This window comes from Tetrao urogallus (assembly GCF_951394365.1).
Source record: "Tetrao urogallus genome assembly, chromosome: 1".
NCBI lineage: Eukaryota > Metazoa > Chordata > Aves > Galliformes > Phasianidae > Tetrao > Tetrao urogallus.
In genome coordinates, this window is record NC_136813.1 from 144,160,725 (window position 1) to 144,187,594 (window position 26,870).

The following is a 26,870-nucleotide window of genomic DNA, read 5'->3' on the forward strand; positions in this document are numbered from 1 at the left end:
ACAGCTCCTTCTCTACCTGCCTTCCTCCTATGAGTTTCACATGAGTGCCAATATGGTTACATTCTGCAGCCTCAAAGCAGGGTGTGACTTGGGGCAATCTGTCTGAAAACTGCTCCTTTGAAGAAAGGAATCTTAAATGTGATGACCAAAGTGTTGAGATATGAACAATGAGAATAGTTCATGAATCTGGATTCAATCAGAATCCATTTGATTATTTTTAAACCTGTAAGCCTGAAAGTAATAAGCTTTCTTAAGAAAGATGCCGCTTATTTTAAAATGAGCAGTGAGTTTTGATTAATTGAGTCGCAAAAGAAATGGATCTAAAAACAGTCACTGGAGGAACGTAAGTGCATTAAGTGCATTTGGGTTTTGCTCTGGGAAGAATTCAAAACCAGATTCTTCTGTTGCTGTTGATCTGAAAAGACTGAAATTAAGTGTGACTTCACTTGCACTCACGCCATGACTTTGCTGGATGGAAACACTGAGGAGTGAACAGGAGGGAAGCATCCTGTGGATCTGCTGGCGCTTCTGGAGACTTTTAAGTTAAATAAGCATCAGAGGCCAACATGTTCTGACTACAAAAGGACAACTTCCAAACACACATCTTGATACCTAGCTTTTAATGAATAAGAAATCTGCTCATTCCGCCAACATCTCTGAGCCCACACTTCAGCCTTCTGCATCCCCTTTTGGAGTGGTCCGTTTTTTCTTTCCTGTGCTGCTCCCTTCATGCTGTTTTGCTTTTATTGTGAGGATCAATTTGCTTCCTACTTGTTTATTATTGTAGTTTAAGGATCACACATTTATTTCAAAGTATTCTAGTAATGATTAGCAGTATAACAAATAATCTAATTGACAAGCCTAACAGTTTTATTCTTTCCTTCTCCTTACACAAAGCAGGATTTTTTTTTGTTTGGTTTGCTTTATCTTGCTCTTTAAGCTTCCAGGATGACACTGGGGACTCCTGGGCCTCATCTCAGCTACCTATATGTTATACTGTGCTATCCTCTACTGACTGTACAGATTTTTACTGAATTTGTTCATTCTTAGACAAATTATTTCTCTCTTGCATTCCTTCCAGTGACTCTCTTATCCACCATACTGTACCCGAACATCTCCTTGCTATCAGCATGTAACTCCATCTAGCCAGCATCTTCTACCCCACTGAATCAGAGAATATCCCAAGCTGACCTGCAAGGACCACCAAGTCCAACTCCTGGCTCTACACAGGACCACTCTGAATCCATCTGAGAGTACTTTCCAGACACTTCTCAAACTCTTGGGGCCATGACAATGGCTGTGGGGAGCCTGTTCCATGCCCAACCACTCTCTGGTACAGAACCTTTTCCTAACACCTTACCTGGTCCCCCCCGACAGCTCTACGCCATTCCCTCAGGTCCTGTTATTTGTGTTCCATTGTCTATAAAGTACACTGTGCTGTGAGAGTTGCATCATTATAGCTGCATTAAGCATCCTGTTCAGACACTATGCCATTTATTCTCCACTATTTTCTTTCCTGAGATCTTCTCTTCAGAGCTTAACTCATTTGTGAAGGGACTTTACAGCTATCTGGCTCCTCCATCTCCTCCTCTTCTGCTTTGGCTTTGCAGAAGCCAAAGCAAATGTAAGAGACACTGCTGTTTTGTTGTTTTTTTTTTTCTGGTTGGTTGGTTGTGGGGGGTTTTAAGCTCTTCTTTGTAGCATTTCTGTGAAACACAGCAATATTATCTTCATTTTACAGACAGGGATCTGAGGCACAACAGATGACCTGGCCGAAGCCCCTCTGTAGCTCAGCTGTGTTCTGAACTGAAACAAGGTATTTGCTTTTGCTTCTATAGCAGTTGAAACATGAAGCAAGAGGCCTGGGCCAGCGTGATTTCTTATAGGAAACTGCCTCTAAGTGTTGCCCAGTAAATAGGAGCAGCCAGGGAAAACAGCTACAGGCCTTTCTGTGTGCTCAGTCAGCAAATACCTCGCTTCAAGAAATGAGCCCGCAAACACAGTTGCTCCTTTCTGCTCTCTTCAGAGGACTCTATACCTATTTACTTTCACATGGAAACAACAGCTGAAAGACTGAGTGGGAGGCCAGAAGCACTTGACTCAGTTGCGGCAGTTCTCCAATTCAGCAGCTACGTTTTTCTCCCTGAGGCAGTGTAATATGACAGAAAGGAAGCATCTGAAAGCATTTCTTCATCGTTTAGATTGCAGCCCTGTCACTGCTGCAGAGGTGACACACCTACCCTCCACTGCCTGCAGCTCTCCAGCTCGCTGGAGGGAGAACAGTGAAGGCAGATGCTTTTTCCTATTCACCCTGAAATCACCTTGTTTCAGAGTTTTGAGCTCTGCCAGCACTGGGATGTGACTAACACACCCATTCTTGGCCCAGGTTGGCAGCCCTTGCAAATGGAATTTCAGGCCTGGGACAGGCTTAGTGTGGCTGGCTGTGTGTGTAACGTCCTTCCCACAAACTCCTGGATGCTGCCTGCAAGATAACAGATCAGGAAGATGCAATCTGCACCAAGCCTTTGCAACTCTTGCTTTGGTGCCAGCCAGCACAGGTAAGGAGTGGTGTTTTAGCACAACCTATTTACTTACTATTCCTTTTTGAGACTGCAAAGTCATGTATCCCACATCCACTGAACTAGCCTCTTTTATTTGCAAAACTCATTTTTAACCAGTTGCCACTTTTAATGAAAAAGCTAAAAGGCAGTAGGGTTAACTAGGGATATTTTGGTAAATCATGTTGTTTTGTTTTGGAGGATCCCCTCTAACCTAAGCCATTCTATGATTCTGCACTCCCCTTCAGAAAACTCATAGAATGATTCTTTCTTTTTAATATTGGCCCATGTTTTTACTCCTATTTTGCACGTCAGTGTTGACTGCTCTTGGGAGAAAGAAGAAGTAAAGGGGGTGAGGGGAAAGGCATTGAGATTTTATTCCCTAAGAACTGAGTACCCGAAGTTGTATAACAAGAGCCTGTAGCATTTTGTCACAAGCAAAACACCGCTGGGAGGTTTATCGACGACTATCTCATGAGATGGGCTATTTAAGGACTGAAATTACACAGGAAGGATGGGTAAGAGAGATGTATGGACGAGCACAGTTACAATTAATGCTAAATATAAGGTGTCATATCTTTATCTAAAGCACAACCTGCATTTTCTTGCAAAGGAAAGCAAAGCAATTAGGCCCAAGTAAGCAGAATATGCGTGGGAGGTGTTTGAAGGCAGTAGATTTAGAGCACTGTAATGGGGTTGGAGAGGGTTACAGTGAGAGGTAATATTTCCTGATAGGTTAGTTTACTTCCTTTGGAAAACGTTTTGGAACTCAACCAGAAAAGTCAGGTAGACCTTAACCAGGACTTGGCTGGGACAACACCCAAGCAGAGGTCAAAAGATAGACCCAACTCTGCCCAATCATAGGCACCCCCTTCAGTAAGTAATTCCCGGGAAAATAATAATAATAATAATAATAAATTAAAGTTCTAATATCTAATCAAAGGTCTGCTTGGATTCGCAGCAGCCTCAGCTGAATCCTAAAGCAGGCTTCCCCTTTTTCCCTTCTCTTGAGCCAATGCTAAGGTCAGAGTGGAAAACCTGAGCTGAAACACTAATGAATCTCATCTAGAGTGGAAACTGGAATTCACTTGTCAGCCCCAGCCGGGCATAATTCCCCCTCCCTCTGTGCTATGTTTAGTCTCCAGTTCTGAAGGGCTGGGTTGTCTCTGGGACAGCAAGGGCAGTTTGTTTCCACGGTTCTTTTTGCCTGTCTTTTAGGTGAGGCTGTCAGCCAGAGGGTCAGGGTATATCAAAAGAGATTGAATCATCAGATTTTTTAAAACCTCATATGGAAAATACTCGTGTTTGGAATGTTTAGCTGGAAGAGCAGGTGGCGAGGGGGGACAACGACACCATGCGTGCATAGGAAAAGTGTCTCTCTCAGCTTTTGCACAGCTCCATGCCCCTATTTCTCATATCAACATAGAGACAACACTTTGTCTTGTAGAGTGAGAGATGGGGGCTAAACATGTCATCACAGCAAGCTGAAAATCTCTGTTGCTTTCACTTGGATGTGGGAAACATTCACTTGCTTTTAACATAAAACTAAGCACGCATTTGTGAACCCAATGTTGCTTTCATGTGGCAGCCTTAGCTGAACAGAAAATCTTACATTGTGCAGCTACAATTGAATAGAGCATCCCGGATTAAAGAGATTTTACTTAGCTCCACATGAAATTGCAGAGCTGATGGCAGCCTCTGGTGCAGAAGGAAAAAGTAGTTCAGTGAGTACTGACACTAACAAAGCAGAATCTCCTGTGTATTTGTATATTGTGGTTGATTGACTGGGGTGTCTAACATGGCATAAACTTCATTTGAAGCTTTTCATACAGTTCAGGAACTTATTAGTGTTCCAACTTTTATGGAATCTTTGAAGTCTAATAAGGCGTGAACCCTTCATGCAACTTTCCCTGTCAAGGGACTGTGATAGGGTTTATTTTTGCTATCAGGCTCTTTATTTTCACAAAACCTGTAGGGGTATAATTATGCCTCTGCCACCTTTATTTGAAATCAGCCAGTGGGTTCAGAAGTTAATAGAGATGGACAGACAAGCAGACAAATAGAGATGCCACTGCCACATAAGCCCTGTTTCCACGATAATCAATCTAAAGGAGCATGTATTGAAATTGTATTTTTTAAGAGATTTGAAAGGCACAGGAGTAGGTTCCGCAAAGTGCAATTTCAAATTTTAAGTGAATTCCATGACAGGAAAAGCTATCGATGACAGTCTGGAATGCTAAAACTCTCCCTTCCATTTTAAGAGAGAAAATCAGGGAAGAGCTACAGTGCTTTACCTCCTCCATGGATTTTTTTATAACAAACTGAGCACAGGTGATCATTTACAGGGAGGAGACAAAGAGCAGATCCTCCAGCTCTATTCCTTCAGTTTGTGCATTTTGTGTATGTGAGCAATTAGGGCTAATCACATATGAAAAGCCCTGCAAATGCTTCTGAATGTTTGTATATCACCACTGCCTTGCCTTTATACCCATTTCCTTGCACATCTCTGTCTGCGCTGTCCTTGGGCTACAATGGGGAAAGAAGTGCTTTTTATCCTTTGTGTATGCACTGCAAACCTCAATGGGGCCTGCATCTTGATTAGGGCCCCTAGCAACTATCACATACCACGCAAAATTAATCATTTAACATAACAGCCCCCAGTCTTTCAGCTGGGACACGTGTAGGGCTATTTATTCACACTCCCAGCCAGAGTCTTGGAGATGCGCAGTTTTATTCTCAGCTCTGACACCAGCCTGCTGGGCAGCCTTGGGCAAATCGCTCTGTCATCCTACTGCTTGTAAACACGGCATCCACCTCCTGCTTTTTGGGCTTTCTGGGAGTCACTGAGCTGCTCTTTTGGTGGGTTGGGAGCGGGCCGGCTAGCAGCCAGCAGGGCCCAGTGGCCACTGTCATGGTCTGCCTGCATTGCCTCATTCCTGATGAATGCAGTCACCTTCAAAAAGAAAAGGAAAAAAAAGAAAAAAAAAACCCTTTTAAATAGATTTTTGAATTCACACGCCTGCACACTTGTAGGACAAGAGGGAATGGCTTTAAACTAAAAGAGAGGAGATTTAGGTTAGATGTTAGGGGAAAATGCTCTACTCAGAATGCAGCAAGGCCCTGGCACAGCTGTGCAGAGAGCTATGGTGCCCCACCCCTAGAGGCAGTCAAGGGCAGGTTGGATGGGGCCCTGGGCAGCCTGAGCTGGTGGGTGGCAGCCCTGCCCACAGCACGGGGTGGGACTGGGTGGGCTGTGAGGTCCCCTAAACCTAACCTAAGCCATTCAATGATTCTCCTGCAAGCCACAGCAGCAGCTCAAGCCTGGCTCTCCCCAGGCACAGCAGTCAGGGACAGCCAGCCCACCATGCTGTGGGAGCACCACCCCCGTCCCCCAATGGTCAGAGCCGCAGGCAGGCAGGCCTGGGAGGGGGCCAGAATGAAGGGGATAGCCATATTCCCATTGAACCAGAGAAGCGTGAGGGGCCGGCACGGGGCGGTGCGGCTGCTCCACCTGTCGGGGCGGGCTCGGGCAGGCCAGGTGAGGCGGTGCCGGCCCTGCCTTTCCCTCCTTCCACAGCCTCCCGGCACTGCGGATGCCGGCAGCATGGCGGACTCCCAGGTGTTCCTGCTGGACGAGTCGCACGTCAACGAGAAGGTGACAGAGGCGCAGGCCTGCTTCTATTATAGCGAGGAGCAACGTCGAGCCCTGGAGACGCTGGTGACCCGAGGCGAGGCCGCATACAAGGAGACCCTGCGAAAGGAGCATCTCCAGGACTTCCTCTCCAGCCAGGAGCTGCAGGCCCTGCGGGGCAGCTGGCGGGCATATGAAGACCCGCGGGAGAGTGCCAAGGTGATGCGGGGCCCCGGCGGCAAAGCCGTCTCGCTGGCCTACTGGCCTGAGCTCTCGGACACGGAGGTCCCGCCGCTGGACCTGGGCTGGACCGACAAGACCTTCTACCGGGGCATCAGCCGTGTGGCCCTCTTCACGCACCCTCGCAAGGAGGAGAACGTGCCCCACCTGAAGGAGGTGGTGAGGGAGATGATCCAACAGGCACAGAAGGTAAGGAGCGGCCTCTGTGCATTTGTGCCTGGGCTGTGTCCACGTGTTGGTCAGCCAGGCAGAAGGGCTGGGCTGGGGACACGCGGGGTGGCAGGAGCCCACCACCACACCAACCATTCTTCGCTCTCCTGGTTGCCACCAGGCTGGGTTTTCCATGTGGTTCATCACCCATCACAATGCAGTTTGCCAAAGCTGACGTCTGGAATGGGTTCACCCCCAGACCCCCATTACGATTTTGTGGCCATGGTTTGGTTTTTTCCTGCCCACTTGCAGTGTATTATCCAGAGGGCAGGCAGGACATGGTGCTGCTCTAGCTGCCTCTCTTGTATGTGCAGGTAACCCCAGTTAAACACAGGGCAGCTGGTTTGTTTTGGATTGTTTTCTGTGTTTGCAATCCAGTACAGCCCTGACTGCGAGGCAGCCAGAGTCCAGACAATATGAGTCTGTTCCTCCTGTTTATCTTGGACTGGAAAAGACTGTTAGTGGTGACATTGCACCTCTGGCAAGAAAACAAGCCAGCCATGATGCTCCAAGAGTTTGCATGAAAGAGTTAGGGGGCAATGACAAGGTTTTTCTAGGTCTGGGTGAAATCTCCAGGAAAGACTGTCTGTGAAATTACCCCTTTTGTAGCTGGTATCTCCCCTCTGGAGAGGAGACAGCAGCATAAGCCGCCTCACTCCTCTGAGTTTTGCTGCTTTCTGTTTTTTCTGCTTTCTGATTCAGCACTCTCCCCCGCCGCCACTCTTCAAGCGCACCCTCTGCATGCACAGCCTTTGCAGAGGCTTGTTTAAAGTAAATCTGCTGGGAAACACAGAAAATTTTCCAGAGAGACGTTTAACCAGAGGGTGTTCTCCACTCCCTGCTTGCAGCACTACATGCACACCCTGTTATCCTATTCCACTACTGGCACAATCAGTCACACAGAAGAACCAGAAGCTATAAAATGCTTATGCTCTGACTTGCTGATGCTCTGACTTGCATCCTCTTGCTTTGCTGCAAATGCCTCTACAAATTGTATGGTAACTGGGAAACTTTGCTCTTTTCAATACCTGTGCCTGGAACACAGGTAATTAATTTCTTTGTAGATATATTTTTCACTGGCCGGATGAGCTGTCCCCCTCCCAGCCCAAAGGTGGTTTTAGGTTTAACAGCCATTTTAGTGTTTAATGGTCTTTTTCTTAAGTAAGTACCTATTGTTTTCCGTCAAGCCTGACTTGGAGAATAAAATCTCCAGGTAGGAGCTTTTCGTTCAACAGATTAGAGTGGGGGTTTTGTTTGTTTGTTTTGGTGTTTAGCTTTGTTTTGGTTTTTGGGAGGGAGTGGCCCTAAAGAGATACTAGTAATATTTGGCACATGTCTAGGGGTGGCTTATCATTAGTGTTTTACGTACATTAATTGAGCTATCTTGCTGCAGTGATTTTGGCAAGTTAATGCTTGCCAATCTGTAAATACCCATGAAGAGCAAGGCATACCTATAGATCCTATAGTTAAGTAGCACTATTATCCATAGGGCAGAGAGGGGAATGGAGAAAAGAAAAACTCCTAAGTGGGGTAGGTGCTCATGCTCTGACTTGCTGTGTTTGAGAACGCTCGCTCCTAGGTTATCTTGACAGATCATCTGTAGTGTCAGGGGTTTGGAAAGACTAACATCAACAGCACAGTTGCCCCTTTCACATTTTGAGACTTGAAAGAACCATCTGTAAGGCAGTTCATCAGCTTTTTCTATGGACTTAGTTTCCATATTTGTGGGTTAAGTCCATAGTCTTGCAAACAAGCCTGAACTGATTTAGAGCTGCCAAGCCAGCAGGCAACTGTCCCTTCATATTACAATGCCAGTACTAATAATCAGTGGTCTGTCCAGGGTGTGCTTCAGTTTTTACAGTCGTTGGTCGTCTTGTGGACGGAGGGGATGGAAAGGAAATACATTCCTACTTCTTTTGTCTATTTTTCATCAATACTCTATGCTAATGTTATTTTAAATGAATTTTATTTGGTGTTCTTGCTGCTGAGTAATGACGTCCAGACCAGTGTGTGTGAAAGGTTAAGAAAGCACAGCATGCCTCAATTAATACCTGAAAACTTAAGTCATAATGTGCCTGCATGTGAAGTTGTTGAAGAGTGAAGTGACAGAATTTCAATGTATTTTTCAGAATTCCTTGCCTCTTGCTGCATTTAGTTAGAAAGTAAGGACCAAGGTGGGAGCTCAAATCCAGTTCTTCTAACTTAAGAGAAGTTGTTGAAGGACTTAAAATTAGCTTGTAATGTACCTCCTCCATAGTTCACCTGTATCAGGAATGTACATGTTAATGATGGACATAAACACAATGTCAGCTCTTTTTTTCTTTTTCTAATAAGGAACAGCTTGTGTAAGCACTGCTGACAGAAGGAGCGTGACAGAGCAGAGCTGTTGGTTATTGTTGGCCATACAGAGAGACTCAACAAAAACAGAGGACATTTACTGTGCTATCACTTTCCCACATCCATTTTGCTCAAGGGCATTTTCAAAGGAAAGAAGTGCCTGGTGAGAATTATCCCCCCTTCCACAGGGAGCTACTGCAACTGGAGCTGCACCTTTTCCAAACATCACCTGAAGAAAATTCTACTGTTAGGTGTAGTCTTCAGCTCCATTCACACATTATATGTGCTGTCTGCAGCACAGCTCAGCTCATTGCTGTGACCCTGGCGCCTGGGAAGCTAGAATTTAGGCAACTCTACTCCCAGCCTACCATCAGCGTGAGAGCTCTGACCTGCCAAGCTGGTGGTTCCTAGGGATGGGGAGAACTGCAGTTTCCTTCATGCATAGCTTTCAGGATGCTGTGAAGCATAACTCCTTCAGGAGGAAAAGGGAATTGATTCTTCTAATAGTGTTAAAGACACAGAAGGGGAGAGGAAGACAAAACATGTAAGGTCAGCATAAAAGTTGCCCACAGTCATCTTGTTTTTGTTACTCATCCTATGAATGTTCAGGCTTGTCTGTCATGTTAGTGCAACCTTTTGCTTTCTTGCTTTTATATAAAAAGATCTGTGTCTGGAAAGAGGTATTAATTTCATACCAGGAAAAAACGTACATGTGAAGAGAGCAAATGATCATTTTGCCTCCAAATCTTGAATGTGTGCTCCAGTCTCTTCCTTACAATTATGAGATGTTTATGTTTGAGCTGTACATGACATTCCTCATGAAGCCAGCCCTGAGAGCAGAGTTCTTTTTGTCTGCTTTGTGCACTATAGCTGAGGACTCATGCTCTGATTCCTCTGCACGTTCATTCTTCCATTACTCACCTTCTGAGAAGTGTTATGGCTGAGTTTTTCACTTTTCTTTTTTAGACCTTTATCAGTGTTTCTCTTTGTTTAAGTGCATCCTAATGGAGGCAAAGAGAGTTTCACAACACTGGATTAAAAATGGGTATTTCGCTTTGGCATTTTTCAGGCTGCTGAAATAGCCATCTTCCCTTAGAGGAAGACCCCTCAAAGACAGTTAGTTATTGCATTCTTTTTAAAATGCAGCAGGAGCCATGCCAGAAAATTACAAGGTTATTGGAAATGCTTGGGCACATACATCCCTGTACTCCTGTCTCACCTGTGTACTCTTCCATATTCTGCTATCAGTGCTCTCCTTTATTTTGTACCATTAAAATGGGCTTTCCTCTCAGTTCCTGATATTTTATTTAGTTGCTTGTCTGCTGTCTTCTTGTTTCTAGATTATTGCAGTGGTCATGGATGTATTTACAGACCAGGATATCTTCCGAGATATTGTTAATGCAGCATACAAACGCTGGATCCCAGTCTATATAATCCTAGATGAGGATGGTGTGAAGCTCTTCCTGGAAATGTGCAGATGCCTTGAACTCAGTGACTTGCAGATTCGGGTAAGATATTCAAGACTGAATCATCATTTTTTGCAGTTAAGTGGCCTTCCTGAGTTGTAACAAACCTTGTAACTCATTTGGAGAGATCATTTGCTTTTCACCTGAAACAGAGATCTGTGTAGTTTTTTGGCTCTTGTGGTCTGTATATTTCTTTTAGGAAGAAATTTGCTTGAGGAAATTCCTGTAGGTCTCCTATGCAAGTCCCAGATTTCTAGAGTAGTTATTTTAGTAACTGGACTCCACGCAGACAATAACAGTACACATATACATACTTTGTGAAATCGAGACTTTCCTGTCTATCAGTTGTCATCTGGGACTGAACAAGCTTATATTCCTTTGCCTGAGAACATTTGGGACTGTAGGGCACAACTGCTCTCCAGTTCCATATTGGAGTACGTCTTCACACAGCACATGAACCACAGCAGAGTAGGCAGCTTGGCTTGGCAGGCAGAAGCAACTTCAGTAGAATCTCTTTCCATTGCATACAATCTGAAATCCTTTGTGTGTTTATAGCTGCTATTGTGTTGCTCACCATTTTAGTCACTGTCACTACTACAGATTTGTTCCAAATACTGGAAAAGTCACTAGATTGGAAACAGTCTACAGGGTGCAAGGCTCACCACTCTTGTGATCCAACTGCTTTGCAGAGCAGTTTTTAAAAAAAAAAAAAAAAAAAAAAAAAAAAAAAAAGTCCCATTTTGTCTGGAGGAAGGGCAGATCTTCCACAAACACTCAATAGTTAAAAACAAACAAATAAAAAGCTCTGAAGGTAAGAGAGGCTCATATTAACCATTCAAGCAGTATCATCTTAAATGTGGGTGAAAATGAATTGCATATTTCTGAACAGTGCTCCTATGAACTATCACTGCTCGTAGTTTCTGGACTTCTTCATGAGAAAAGACATCCAGCTGAGCAGCTTTCTCATCTTTTCTCTAGTGTATTTGAAAGCAAGACACAGGCATTGTTATAATAGACCTGTTTCAAGCTCCAGAGGTGTTCTGTGGCATGGGCTCAGGTCGCTTTGGTAGAAAACTGTACAAGTAGTTCCATTTGCTCTGGTACCTGTTTTCCAGTACCTTTCTCATCATGTCATTGTGTACAAGAACGACGACTTCAATATTGATGCCATCAAAAGCACTAGAAAACTCTTAAGTCTCTTCTGTGCTTCCCTTCTCTCACAGCAGCACTTGCTGTGTTTTTCTTTAGACTCATACTGAGTTGAAGGAGTTCCACCAAGGAAGAACCTTTTAACATTTTTCTTTAATTAAGTTCCTCACTCTTCTGCGAATTTTCAACCCACAGACTGTTGTCCTTCAAGTTTTTTGTTTTGTTTTGTTTTCCCAGCTGTGTTATCCTGTGTCATAAATTCCCCTCCTAGAGATATTATATTCCTTTTCCAGTTCAGCTAAGGAGGCTTTAGTTAATTTTGTTAAGGTCAATGCAGTTTATTCCGTTCTATGGTGCTATGGAAAGACCGGGAAGAACCTTCCTGTAAGGAAAAGCAGGTCACTTGTTTCTCAAGAATAATGGCTTCTTACCATCCTGCCCAAGTTCCCGTTGCCAGTGTGACTATAAGGGTCAAGAAGATGAGCAGCAGCTTGTTGGTTGCGCTTTCCTGCAAAGCTTTATTGGATGTATCAGTGCTGCTGTTTGGGTGAGAAATCATCATAATTTGACACCAGGTTTTGGATAACTAAGGAATCTCAAGCAAGATGTAATCTCTCACTTGAGGACTTACCCCACCTCACTGAGCTAACGTGTCTGGGGTTGTTTTGCATTTTTAGTGCTGGCTTTTCCACAGAAAGTTGCAGCAATGTGGGAGATAACTTTAAGGTTTAATGTCAGATTCTCATGTGAGAAAAAAAGAGATGACACATTACTATCGGTTGGCATTGCTGCAGCTTCAGGGTGCTTATTCTGACTTCTGTCATCACCAGATGCTCAGACTGCTGTGATTCTTGTTCTTGTCCTCCATCGATCCCTTCATCCAATGCAGAGTGAACAGTTAACAGTTCCCAGTACAGAGAGGCTTACTGCTGACACTGGATTTTGCCCTTTGTCTACATGTAATGCAGGGCATTTTCACAAAATTCTTGGCTATTTTTTTAAGATGGCAAGGTATCACCATCCTCCCACAGTCTCACAGCAGGGAAAATGGTGTAGGAAGACTGTATCACACTCTACAAAGACTCTTCACTGACTTCACATTTGAAATGAGAAAATCTCATATTTTGCATGAGGGCCAGAGTTCGTTCAAAATGCATTTCAATCATCTGTGCATTCATCCTGAGATGTTAATGTGAGCATGTCTTATTTGTATGAGTCATATGGCTTCTTGAGCCTGCAGGACGTGGTTTGCCAGACTTTTGTTATGTTTGACATAAGGGTGTTCTTTTGAGATCAGAATGAATCAAAGTTCTCATAGATATAAAATTCATAGCCCCACAAAATGTCCTCTTGTTGACCTGAAGGTGAGGGTTGTCAGTAGTTTTTAGAGGTGTTTTCTTCCCTGTGCTTCTGCTAATCAAGTCTTCAATGAAAAACACTTTTGATTAAAGACACGGAGTTCACCTAGAGCTGTGAGGAAATGCAGAGAATGTGGTATCTGCAGGAAGTTCACTTTGATATTAATTTTTACATTCATTTTCCTAACATGCAAAGATTTCTTTTCCTCTCTCTAGGTAGTCTTAAAGGCTTCTGCCTAAAAGATTTTTTTCAATTTTGTTTCAGTTTTTCTTGTCTTACCTTCCAGATTTCCTCATTCAATTCTAACTCAATGGAGAAGCTGAATGTGATGTGTTGCAGTGCTGTTTTGTTTTAATTATGTTAGAAAATTTTACTAGACTGCTCGTGACCTTTCAAAAACAGTAATTTACAGGTGTCTCTTTTTAGAAAGACACAAAAAACCCTCAGTCAGTATAAGGGACTTTTGAGCTACTGTCACGTAACATCTACTGCTATGGTCTGTTGCCTGTCCTTTATCTGATTTAAATCTTTCTTGCCATTCATCCCAAAGGAAACACAGATTTCTGCTTCCTTTGCAACATTTATATCAATTGCTAGAAGTTCTAAGAGCAAAGGGACATAGAGGATTCCCTGGTGAAAATACTTGCAGCACCCACCTTTAGAGTCCATCCCACGTACCTCATGATATCCAACCCCGTGCTTGTGGGCACTCCTGCTTGGATCTGCTAGTGGTCAACTACGTGTCAGTAACAGTGTACTACTGACTTTCTCAGTTGAGTCTAATTTCACTTTGTGTGGATGCAGCACAAGGTTTAAAAATGTGTCACAATAAATCAAGAAAGACTGATTCCTTTACTGTGTGAATTAATTAGGCTGGTGTGTTACCAGTCTGTATTAAGTTGCTGCCAGAGAGTTGTTAGTCACTGCTTGCAATGAGGAGTGGTGTAAGTCTGTGTAAAGGAAATGTGGAAACCTAACAAAGACTGCTGCCTACATGAGGCAGGATATAACCAAACTTAAGCAAGTTGCTGCAAGAGTACAGGTTTGGAAAGGTCTCTTCTACCTGGAAACGAACTGATCCTTTACCCCAAGTACTTGTTCATACTGTAACATTAGTGCCCAAAGAAAATGGCTGAAATCTCACCTCATTTATATTTGTCTTTCCACTTCTGTTGTGTAATCTTCAGTACGTGAATCCAGGCTTCTTGTTTCTCTGTACAGTTGATATATTAGTCTTCAAGTGCTCCAAGATCCTTCAAGTAGGAAACATTATAAAAATAACCTATTAAGTGACTCGGTGTTTTATATGACTTAGTGCTTGTTTTCTGCATTTCAAGATGCATTTATACACTCCTGTGCCTACTTTGTTTGAGGAGGTTTATGTGTTCAGCTGTTTGGTTCTATCCCCTTTTTCAGTGTTAAACATAGCTCAGTTACTGCAAAAATTTGAATGTGCTTTCTCTCTTCCTAAAGAAGGTGATATAACATACAAACACAATAAAATCCACACTTGTTTCATGCTAAGAAGCAGTCTGCTTACACAGGCTGGTACTACTCAATTCAGAAAGGAATAAGACATTTCAGAGCTGTCAGCTGATTTGAGGGACAGATGTCTTCATTGACACCTCCAGTCAAGATTCCATGATGTGGCAAATTCCAAATCCAGCTTTATTCAGCAAGGAAAAAAGACAATTATTTTTAGTCGACCAGCCAGTCTACAAATGTTATTCTAAATACTGGAAAGGGCAGCCTTTCTCTTGTGCTCTACCCAACCTGCATTCAGCATCCCACACAAATGACTCACTGCTAGCTAGGCCTTGGGCAAGTCACTTCATCTTTTTTGTCTCTCAGGTTTCTCATCTTTAAAACAGGGCGATAATACTGTCATTGGTGTTGGGAGGATTAATTAGCTAATGCCCACACAGGACTGCAGACAGATCAAGCAGTAGATGAATGCAAAACAGTAGTATCATCAGTTACTGTTAGTCAGAATTTGTACTGCCACCACTGTATTTTACTGAAGAAAATAGGAACCGATTCAAAAGGTAAGAGTTATATTCAGAAAACTGTTTTTTTTTTGACAAAAATCCACATTCTTCTAATCACTCATTCCTGCATGCTGATTTCTACAGCCTATTGATATTTAAGCTGTCAATTAGGTTCACAGTAATAGTACTTAGCTCTTTGTGGGATCTGAGGCTGTGCTAGTGTTAGCCAAATCCTCATGATTCTCCTGTTCTGCAGATGGGGGGGGAAGAATGACGCAAAGGTGAATTGGCTTTCACAGAACATAGCAGGGAATACTGCCAGAACTGTGATTACACGAGACTGTCTGACTCCTAACCCTATATTTATTACTCCAGATCACAATACCTTCTAACTTTTCATTGTGAAAGAATTCTTAAGAGAAACAGATGGTATGAAGAAAATGGTCTAAATTTGTATGTCAGAGTGACAAGATAATTTGCTCCAAACTTTGCTGGCAACTAGTGCTTTTAAGCATTGGGTTTTTTATTTTTTTTCATTGTTTTTTTAATGTTAGGCAATATGTATGTACACCTGTCTGGCAATTCATCCTCGAGCAGCCAGGACCCATGGACTTCAGCATTGGTCTGTGCAGAATAGCTCACAGTCTAACATGCAAATAGGTTTTTATACTATGTGTGTGCATGTCTGTTGTAGAAAATCAGGTAGCCTGAAATCAGGTTTTTTTTCCTCTGTCTCTTGTACTGCTTTGTGTTATAATTTGTAGATTCACTGGCTAAAAGGGTGTGAGACAGGAGGTTTGAGGAGAGATAATACCTTCTTCCAACTACTTCAGTACTTTTCATAAGAAGTTTTGCCTTCCCTATCTGCAGAGATACTTCTTTGCTGATTGGTTTGGGACACTTATCCTACATCTTTTATTCAGAATAAAATTCTGTGTTTTTCACTCTCCATTGAACAGAGATGAATGTAGGTAGACACTGTAACTGGTGTTCTTAGCAAAATGATGTCAGGGTTCCTTTGTTGTAACAGGCAGGAAACATCTATATATGTTTTGAATGGTACAACTGTTTCCTCACCCCTTCTGTAATAATTAAACAGCCTAGTCCTGTAATTTGCCCAGTTCTATCAAACTATATGTTGTTGGGATCAGAACACAAGCCTAAAATAACCTAATTTAAGCCTCATACATTCTGAGTCTTTTTGATTGCATAGGCATTGCAAAGTTCCTTGGTTTTGTGATTCTGCTAACATTGTCTGGAGAAGACCTCACTGATGCTATGGAATAGGGATTGGGATTCGGAGACTACAGATGTGACTCAGAGCTTCATTTCCCTGATCTGGGTTGGGCCTTCTGATGTACAGCACAGGACTAGAGATGGTGGATTATCTCATTTGGAAAGCATTGTCTTGTCAGTGGGCTAAGATGAATAGCTGAAGACAGCAGACGGTTACAGAGATGCTGACTTACTGGACAGGGTTATAAACTGATGCATAGGAGTAAGTTGTACTGAAAGATGACAACAACAGAGTTTTCAACACTGCTTTCCTTTCTGCAGCCCTTCTGATTTCTGGTGTCTAATGATTAGCTGTAGTCCCAGAAGTTATGAGATAATGTGAGTGATGTGTTAAGACTTGGAGTTGGCAATTATCTAATTCTCTGCCCTATTTATTGTGAAATTTTGTTTTTCTTTACTTCCTGGTTAGAACATCCGCATCCGTTCTGTGACAGGAGTTGGGTTCTACATGAAAACAGGGAAGATCAGAGGTACACTGGCATCTCGATTCTTGATGGTAGATGGTGAAAAGGTGGCGACTGGATCATACAGGTGGGTTGCTCTTGCATAAGGCAGAGCTACATTCTTATATAAATACTGGCGTGTGTGTCTTGTTCTCATGTCGATCATTTTTTTATCCTCCTCTTTGTAATCTGTTTGGCATCTGTAGAAATTGGAGTAAAATAAGAGAGAAGGTAGCGTAGAGCACAAACTGCTCCCAGGAGCAAGTCCCTGATAGTGGATTGTTTCACTGTGCTAGAGATGGTGCTACACTGCATCGGCCACTGTACTCAGTTCTTTTCAGAGAGGTTTCCAATCTGGAGACTCTTGCAGTTACTTTTCTAAAAGGATATGCTGTTCTTCAGAGTTTTCAGGTATTTTCTTCCAGATCTTGTTTGCGTGCCTAATGAAGAACAATAATACTCAACTTCACCTATCTATCCTGACCCATATTGGCAAATAGCACAATGCTATGTATTCTCACGGTGTTTCACATATTGTTGGGTGGGCTGGGTCAAGTATGCAAGAATCTTACGGTTCTGTTTCCTATTCTTAGCTTCACATGGAGTTCATCCCATATTGACAGAAACATCCTACTAGTCTTGACAGGACAGCATGTGGAGATGTTTGACATTGAGTTTCGTGAGCTCTACGCTATCTCAGAGGAAGTAAATTTCTGCAAGGAATTGGGTATTGCTAATCCAAACCATCATGGAATTGGGAAATCAGGCTTTCATTCCTCCACCGTGGCTCGGAAGATCATTAATCCCAAGTATGGCTTAGTGGCAGGGGCAACTCGTGGTGATATGTTGCTCTGGGCTTCACGACACAGGGAGGATAATCAGGATAATATGGAAAGGGAAGAAACAAGTGAGTCTAAGAAACGATTAAATCAGTTTCTGAATGACTTAATCACATTAGAGCAAGAACTCCCAGAGATTGAACCACCTCTGGAGAACTTCAGCAGGCAGAATCGGAGCCCTCAGAAACTGTTGTCCCGGTTCCACATGGACCTGAAAAACAAATCCAAGTCCAGAGAGTCCATTCGTGATGTGAAGAAAGAAGATGCACAGGCCAACTCAAAGCAAGGCAAGCGGTTTGCCAGTGGGATTTTTGGTCGCAAGGCCAAACGATCTCCAGGTTCAAGCATTGAAGCAAATTCTTTTGCCAGTGAAGGACACTCAGGGGAAGACCTTGGGAATATGAAACTGGAATATGAGCAGCTCAGCACAAGCCATGCCAGCGTTCGGAGCGCTGAAGGCATCTCAGGTAAAACCTCTCCTATTAGCACGTTCTGCCTCTGTGGTTTTAAGCTGCCTCTGAGTTTGGTTGATTGGTGCAGATGTATTCAACACAGGCTCCTGAGTAGATCCTGTTATTTCCTCTGTACTAAAATGAGCAGGATCAAAGAAGAGCAGAAGTTGCATCAAACTAAGCATAATTCCAAAGGCAATTTAATGGCATTCTTACTGTAATATTGCTACTTCTCATGTATATGCTTTCTGATGCTTCCCACTGAGCAGCTGTGGGATAGAAAGATGAATGTCTCCTTGTGGAAAAACATGGTTGCATGTACAGTTAAGCAGCAACAATGTGCTTGGTGTTGTAGTGGTTAGTGTGCAGACAGATTTCCAGTGTAACCCCCCCAACATCATTTGGCTTTTGTCAAGCGTGTTTACAGTGCCAGGGCTTCTGGTGAGGAAGGAAACAAGTTTCTGCTGAGGTAAGAGAGCAAGAAGTGAGAAGATGGAAGTTTCTAAAACTTGCTCCCTTATCTTTGAAATGGAAAAGAGGGTCATGAAAATAGGAGCTATGGAGAAGCACTAGATCTGAACCTTCCCTTCTTTGCTAAGGAGCTGTTGATATATTCGCTGAGCTCTTCCAAGTCTTCATTTGGTTGAATAAACAAATGATAACAATTTCTCCTAATTTATGTGTTCATTGCTAACATCTCAACGTTCCAGGTGCTTTGTCAGTTTGAAGTAAAACTAAGGACTAAGCCTGGTTGTCTTTCTCTCCCATTGAGGTGTGCTGGATGTCATTTCATCTTGCAATAGCAGGAAAATAAACTAGTTCAGGGAGGAAAATTTCTTCCCAACTTGTCTGGCCATGCTGTGCTCTGATAAATTCAAAATGTGGGAGTAAAAACATGAATTCCCTTAGGTCTGCCATGATGTGATGTGGAAAGATATTCCCCGGAGAGCAAAAAGGAAAGCAAAGTACTAGAAAGGTTCCAGGTTTTGATTGATTGAATTCTTAGAAGTATTTCTGGCTAAATAAGGACAGACTCAAAAATGCCAAATGAACACAAGAGAGGAGAAATATAAGAAGGCATAAATTGATTATTTGAGACTATAGTAGACCCATTTTGGGATGTTTGGCATTTGGGGAGGCAAAAGTAAACCTTGGTCTTTACCCTCTCATCACATCACTTTATTTTATGAGCAGACAGCGTGTGCTGCTGGGCCCCATTCCTCGGGACCAGGAAAAAGAAAATTCGTAGACCTATAGGGAGATGTATGGGCATTTCTTTTCAGAGGATCGGAGCTGAGGACTTGCACTACCCTCTAGTGACAGAAATGGAGAATTGTGGAAGTTCTGATTTGTCAGCTCTTCGTAATATCAGACATTCCCCAAGTTTCTTGTTGTCGACTGCTTTAAAGCAGACAGCCCTCCATTCCCACCATATGGCAACGTGGCAAAATTATGTACATACTGAGGCAACAGAGAGACTGATCTCTCTAGTTGGACACTGGGGTGCTGAGCCCTTCTGGGCATTGCACAGGTCAGGGCAGCAGGGATGTCTCCTTTTTAACAGAGTGAATCTATGCCAGCTTGGTCTGGATTATTTCCATAAGGACAAAATCATGCTATTATATTCAGGTTTTATTAATTGTCACTGCAACTTCCTGAGAGCTGGCAATAAAGGAGAACGTAAAACACTGACCTTGGGAGACCTAGGCTGGTTCCAGGCAAGCCACTTTGAAAATACAGGGAAGCAGCAGAGGTTCCGTTCTCCTACCTTCCTGCTGTGTTCTTCCGGACAAGTCTTTCCAAGAAGTCAATGCAAATGTTTCCTGCTTTGCTTTATGCTAAATGAGATTTCCTGCTCCAGTGACACTGGGAGACTCCACAGCTTTTGAAGTGTGGTGAAAGTAGGCTTAGGTCATCCCATGTAAATGGCTGAGGGAAGATCACTCTGTGTTACGTTTGACTCACTACTTGTGAAAGAAAGCTTCACTAGCCTGGTGGCTCCAAAGCGAACGGAGATGGCAGAGGGCACATTAGAGAGATGAGACTCAGGAGAAAGGAAGGAAAAATTGAGTTACCACTGAAGATACTGCAGCTACCTGATTAGCAGCATGTGCTTCATTAGGATTTAATAGCATCCTGAACATGGATATGGAATAAAGTTCCATCTTAAAGATAAAAACAGGAAACCTTTTGTTCTGAGGAAATTGTATGACCAGTAATGTTTTAAAACTTGAAGTTGTCCTTGAGCAGACCTAGTCAAAACTGGTGCTGCAATACCCTGAGTGGCAGAAGGGAGGAAAGAAGTGGAAATGAAGGAGGGAGATGGTGCTAGATACACAGTCAGGTTAGGATGCAATTATTCAGAGCTTCACAGTTTGAAATAGTTACCCCTACCTTTTGTGAAGATTAAACAGCACACTTAAGCCCTTTGGGCCTGCCTGTGCACACATCCTCCAAAGTCACCGTTAATTCTGTGATTCTGTTGTACCACAGAGACACATCACACCTTGCAAATGCACCAAAAGACCAGATCTACACCCAAGTAGCTTGCAGAGTAAGCTCAGAGTAAGACATTATTCAAGCAGACTGAATGTCCAGTTCAGTCTTGTAAGAGCAAATGGTGTTGAAAAGAGTACAAGCTGGGGTGGGGTGAAACTATTTTGAACAGTCTCTGAAAATCTGGCAGGGTATTTACATGCTAGAAAATGATAACTACAAGTTAGAATGGGGAGCCTGGAAAACACAAGGGCAAAAGAAGGGAAAACACAAGGAAAATACAGACAGTAATGTTCTGAATTACATGCTTTAATTAACTTCCTGGGGTGGTGTTCTACCACAGTGCAGGGAGATTTTGTTTTGTCTTACAAGGTTTGTTTAAACCACACCATCAAATCAACACAATTCTTGAATTTCACTATTGCCTGCTTCGAAGCACAACAACAACAGCTCTGAACCTGACCAGAATGTTGTTAATTTTATGCTGCTGCTGGGCAGGCTGTGATCAGCAAAGACACTGATGTCTGTGTGCAGTTTCTTGGAAATACTGCAAGGGTTTCAAAGCAGCGTGCCTTTGGAAGGCACTGGCTTTTTGTTTTGTTTCTTCCCTGCAAGTAGCAGTCTAGGTGGGCAGAAAAAGCAGTTTAGTTATCACCAGTGCTTTTCAGCCCAAGTGGGATCATAGACTGGTGGTAACTGGACATTTTAGCTCCTGTTGTAAAGAGAGAGAGGGAAATGATGTTGGGTACACACAAGGACTGTGTTTGCTCCAACTGTAGCAGGATCTGTAGAAAAGGCCAGAAGACAAGAGTAGGAAGAGTGAGAAGAATAAAGGAGCTGGGAGCTGAGACTGAGCTGAGAAGGAGCATTGATGCTTTTGAAGGTAAATGTGAAGGTCTTGAACATGATACAGACAAGGAGGGGAATGGGGGTGGCAATGGTAAGATTAGTAGTAACGTACAGAATGGGCCTAAGGGGTACAACAGTTAGTATGAAATGCCACGTGTTGTTGTGGGAAGGAGGCTGTAGCATATAGAAAAACCACCAAAGGGAGAGCAGGCTGCAGTGCAGCCTCTCACATGGATATGCAGAAATTGCAATGCAGAAGGGGAGAGGGAGGTCTTCTCTTTACCATCACGTACAAGTGAGGAAAATGTTGGTCAAATACCCACAAGCAAAAGAGTGACATGGATGGCTGGACAACATGAACTCAGAGATATTTTCCAACCTTAATGATTCCATGATTTTATGAAAATAATTCACTTGAAGCCCAGTTCAGGGGCAGTGCTTGGATTGAATTCTTCCTCATTTCAGCATGGTTGAGACTTCTCAGTAACATGTCAGGCAGTTTTCCTGTACTGATCATTGGCTTCAACTGCATGAGAGATGTACCTATCCCTTCCCTCTGTAGAAATATGTAAGTGGGGTCTGCCCTTGTTCAGAGTGGCTGCAAGCCATGTAGCTGCTCCCCTCAGTACATACAGCCTCAGAGTATGTGTGATATACGTTGTGTGAGCCTAGCTGAGCCCTGAGTGCAGCACAGCTCACTTACTTGCAAGAGCTTATGCAAACACGCTTAAGTACAGTGCTTGAAAAAAGTCTGCTGGGGCATCCAGTTCAGAATCTGGCTGCAATGAAGTGCAAGTGTTAAAAAGTACAGATATTTGGAGAAGAAGAAAATATATGGAGTGAGCAATGGAATAAACCTTAAGAAGATAAAAATTTGGGCAGCGTTATATGCTGCTTAACTGAAGGACCCTGAGGTCTCTGGATTTCTCTTGCAAAGGAAATGGTGGAAATATCACCACTTGAGATGTTTAATACTGAACATGGGAAAAGCTCAGTGAGAATGTGTGTTGGGATCTGATGGATGAGATGACCTGACCTTTCTTTTTTGTTTTCATCCTTTACTGCTTGGAAAGCCTTCCACTCAAGTCATGGCCAGACTGCTTTACGGCACCATCTGGGATCTGAGAATTCCACTGACATTAGCCTGGGTACAGCCAAAGCCTGGAATTACTTCTCCAGTGGCTTATAGCAAATAGTATTTGCTATTATTTTAGTATGTCTTCATTTCACAGAATGAGGAAATAAAACCCCAAGGGAATGTGGAGTGATGTTGGTCTAACACGAGGCGTATCATAAATAACAAGTATTAAAGCTTGAGTCCAAACTTCATGTGGATCTTATTTACTTAATAGTAACATTTTTTTGTCTTCTTTTCATTCCAGGTAACCTGGGTCCAAACTCCACTGCAAGCGATAAAAGCAAACAATCTACCTGTGTGTTATCTTGATTGCATGGGAAACTGAAGACTGAACAAGCTGGCTTAGTAACATGTTTATCGATTTGTCCTTACACAGTGGTCTGTCAAGCCACTGTGTGATCCTGGATGCAGCTGGCACCCCCAGTTAAATCTTATTTACTGGGTGAAGCATAGACTTTGGATGGTCTGTCCCTTAAATGAGGGTTAATGATGAATGTATTAGTCCATACGTGTGTGTGCATATAGATTTTATACATAAAAACAACTGTGATGACTGGTCTCAGAGCTTGCTCTGTGTCCAGGTAAATGCAGATTTTCAGACTTACTTATGCTGCTACTTCAGTCTGTTTAGTTACAGACTCAGAATCACTGTGTTGCATTGTTTACTCGGCTGCATTGCAGAAATGTATTGGCCCGATCGGCTGGAAGTCAGAGTCCAATCAGTGGCAAATTCTGGGTGAAACAGTGATGTTTACAGACAGCATAGCAATGCTTTGTCCTCAAGGAGTCTTCCTGTAGATTCTTATTGTCACTTATCCACACAGAAACTAGTGGTTGGGGGAGAAGGGTTTAGCCAGAAGAGGCCGATGAATTAGTATCTTAACTGTTTATTTCATGTCGTAAATATAGTAGTCAAACAAAGTGATTTGGCAATAATCTGTTAAAAAGAAGCACTGGAGTATTAGGGGAGTGTTTAACCTGCAGCTGAGACTGGGTCAGAGAAATGCCTTACATGGGAGAGTGGGCAGATCTGGGAGCAGTCACACAGCTTTCGATGGCTGCTATAAAATCCTGTTTGTTGCTAAGTGAGCGGTACTTTACCCTTCATGGAAACTGTATGATTAAGGAGCACATCTCTGAGGCTGAAAAGAAGCAAAGCAGGCAGACAAGCTTTTCAAATGCTCCCTTCTTTTTCTTTTTTTCCCCTCAGGTTAACATTTCCGAGCTCTAAAAAATGCCTAAATCATGGGCTTTGATCCATAAGAGACGCTGCATGCAATCAGGCCAAAGGCCATCTAATCTGCTATCCTCTCTCTAGGGCACCAAGTAACAGGTGATCACAGAAGCATAAAAAATAAAGCTTGGGTACAAAAGTCTTTCTCTGACACTGTTCCAGCAGTCTGTGGACTTTCTGAACTGGCAGTTCCTTCTGGACCTGGCCTTAATGAATGCACTTAGTCCTTTTTTTAAAAAGGACTTTTATACATTTGGCCTCCACAGTGTTCTGTGGCAGTGGACCCTGAGTTCATTGTGCAGTATTAAAAAGAACAGTCTTGAGGCAATTTTAATGGTTTACTTGATGATTTCATCGGGTGACCCTAATTATCCCACTGTCACATGTAGTAATGACCACTCCTATTCCTCATCTCCTTGCCACTTTTTACAGACCTGTATCATACGTGTCCTCAGCCATCATGTTTCCAAGCTCCAGGTTCACGGTATGTGAAGCTATTCATTACAGGGGATGTGCTCGACACCACTGCCCTCAGGTTCGCTGGCTCTTTTCCAGTTCTGCCACTAACAAAGTGGAGAAGCAGGTTGTTTTTGTTTCCTCAGTATGCAGATTGATGTTTCACTCTGCTTTCTTGCCATCTAAATTATACACTCTCCAGTCATAAATAAGCCCTCTTGTGATATCTAAGAAAAATAAATCCTAATCATAGTAGACAACTGAAAGGTAACATACTTGTTTGCCAGAAAGCTATACAGACATCTGAAGCAATGGGTTTAGTTTTTTTTTGTGTTAAAACTGTTGAGTTTATCTCAGTGCACAACAATGACAACTGCTGCACTACGAGCACAGAACAAGCTGCTCTAAAGGCTCTTCCAGGTGCTGGACTGCAATGTTGATTCTTACATTAAAACAGCTGCCTGTAGTTGATGATGAAATGCAATGGATTGATTGACTGATTAACTGCCTTTCCTGGAAGTGAATTTAACTTGAACAGCAACGAGGTTTGTTTTACTCTGGTTTTAACCTGTAGAATATCTTGAGACCCTAAAATACCAAAGGTGTTATGCTCTCTGTTAAATACACTTTCACTCAGTGGGTTAAATGCTTGTGACTCTATATAGTTATTCTATATAGCCTTCTGGGAACAGGCTGTAGTTTTACTGCTAGGTCTGTCAGCTCCTATTATCAGCAGTGTTTTATAAAATTGTTCCTGGTAATGGAAGAGAAGAGGTGTTGGAAATTACACCATCACTTGGACACAGAAGTAAGTTAATACATGAGATATCCTGTTGGCTGCGGGTGCAGTGTTTATGTGCCAAAAGCTATTTGCTATATATATGTATGTACTATCTATAATGGCTTGATTTTGCCATGCTTCCATTATTCTCCAAATGATTGGAACCTTTTTTTTTTTTTTTTTTCTCTCCTGGTATTTATTTCACTTTGTTAGCAGAGATTCAAGAGAAATTTATAAAGCCAACGTGGTTCCAGTTTTTTGTTCTGATAGGAATGTTGTCACCTGGTACTTCCTTGTTCTCCCGGACTTTTAAGATATTTATTTATTTTTTAAATTGTGCAATAGGCTAATTTACTAATTAGTACTGTGTTAATATATCTGGTCAGGTTTTCCAGGAAGTCCTCTGCCTCTTTAGGTTTTTTCTTTGCTGCTTCATCTTGGGTGGAGTAACTTAAATCACCCGAGAAGCTGATTTCACTATTTCTTCTATTCTGTGCTTGCTGATTAACACGCTTTACTTTCTTTTTCCTATGGCAGATGCGAAAGCACTTTCTTCAGCCTTGTCAACTAACAGGATCTCCTTTCTAGTGAGAATCTCTCATCAATTTGTCTTATGTTTTGATGCCACACCAGTTTCTAAAATGTAGTGTTTGCTCATTCGTTTTTAATTCCCTTCTCTACCTTTATTGTTTGAAAGTCATAGAAGTCTAATCTCATGCCTTGACTCCAGAGTCTAGTAGAATTCCTCAGGCTTATTACACATTATTAATTTACTGAATTGAAGAGAGCAAACTTGCTTTCTTGCATGATGTGAATCTGCTTCTTAAACTCAGTGTGACTCTTAAGGGATGCACGCAACCTTGCTGATCCAGAGTGGATGTTTCAGACTCTGGTGGAACTTGTTCTTCCCTGCAGACAAGATCAGCTGAACTTGGACATTCGGCTGCTTCTATGGCAACAGGTCTGAGTGCTGGTGACGTGACTGCATTTATTTTGCTAATTGTGGTTCTTCATAAGTACTAGGATCCTACCTGTAAAATGAACCTCTGTCACTTTCCACATAAAAATGTTGTTGATGGTGCTGGGGGCAGAGGGGTGAGAAGCAGTGGTCGTCAGTTCTCTTAGAAGTCTCTTAATGGAAGCTGATGGTGTAGCAGTGCCTATAGCAGTCTTCAAATAAGATGTCATTTTGTCCTAGCACAAGAAGCCAGCTCTTGGAACTAACATAACCAAGTCATTAGCCTTCCAAGGGAGTGGGAAAGATGGAAGATATTTGATTGTTGCTATTGGGAAGAACAAGGTCAGCTCTCTTTGGAGTCTGTTTCCTGAGCCTGGACAATCCCAAGAGGTTGTCTGCTCTCTGGATCTTGTTCACTGTTGGTCATTCAGCCCAGGTTTGCTGACCATGTGGTGTACCATGGGACTATACTGGCCAGTCTGGTTTTGGAAAAAGAGTAATGAAACTGGGGCTTGCAGCTCGCTATTTCTGATGTGAAATGGGGAGTGGTTCTGAAAGAGCACCATGGCTGAATGCGTACCTTCTATGCTTCCTTTGGGATGCACTTGTATACTTAATGTACGTGTGTCCAGTGACTTTATGCCAAAGACATTTTCTAAGTGAAACAAATAAACTCTTTGCTGTGTTATGTTCAGGTAATTTGTTCATTGGTGTTGTTTTTAACTTCTCAACTGCATTTCCTAGATTGTTGGGATTTTTTAATTTGTTTCTGAAGAACCTGTACTTTCTAGATTAGAGTAGGTTTTCATGTAACACATGAACATCTTTGGCCAATGCTGTGTTTCTTAACAGATGTGGGGAATTCAGCTGCCCACACAAGTACACTGTCCTCTGGTACTGACTGCTTTGAGAGAGGCTCTACATCACTGGAGCAGGCTGGAGCAGATGTCCACTTCAATTTCTCTTTGGTGTTATTTTTCATTACCACTC

At 42.7% G+C, this 26,870-nt stretch overlaps 1 protein-coding gene across 1 annotated transcript; it reads left to right on the forward strand.

The window, feature by feature from the left end:
- Window positions 1–6,162: 6,162 nt before the first annotated feature.
- FAM83F (family with sequence similarity 83 member F) lies at window positions 6,163–22,760 on the forward strand (the record flags this gene model as incomplete). Its single annotated transcript, XM_079549860.1, has 5 exons — window positions 6,163–6,618; window positions 10,317–10,484; window positions 16,644–16,765; window positions 17,271–17,983; window positions 22,696–22,760. The coding sequence occupies 5 exons, from the start codon at window positions 6,163–6,165 to the stop codon at window positions 22,758–22,760; spliced, it is 1,524 nt and encodes a 507-aa protein (XP_079405986.1).
- Window positions 22,761–26,870: the final 4,110 nt, after the last annotated feature.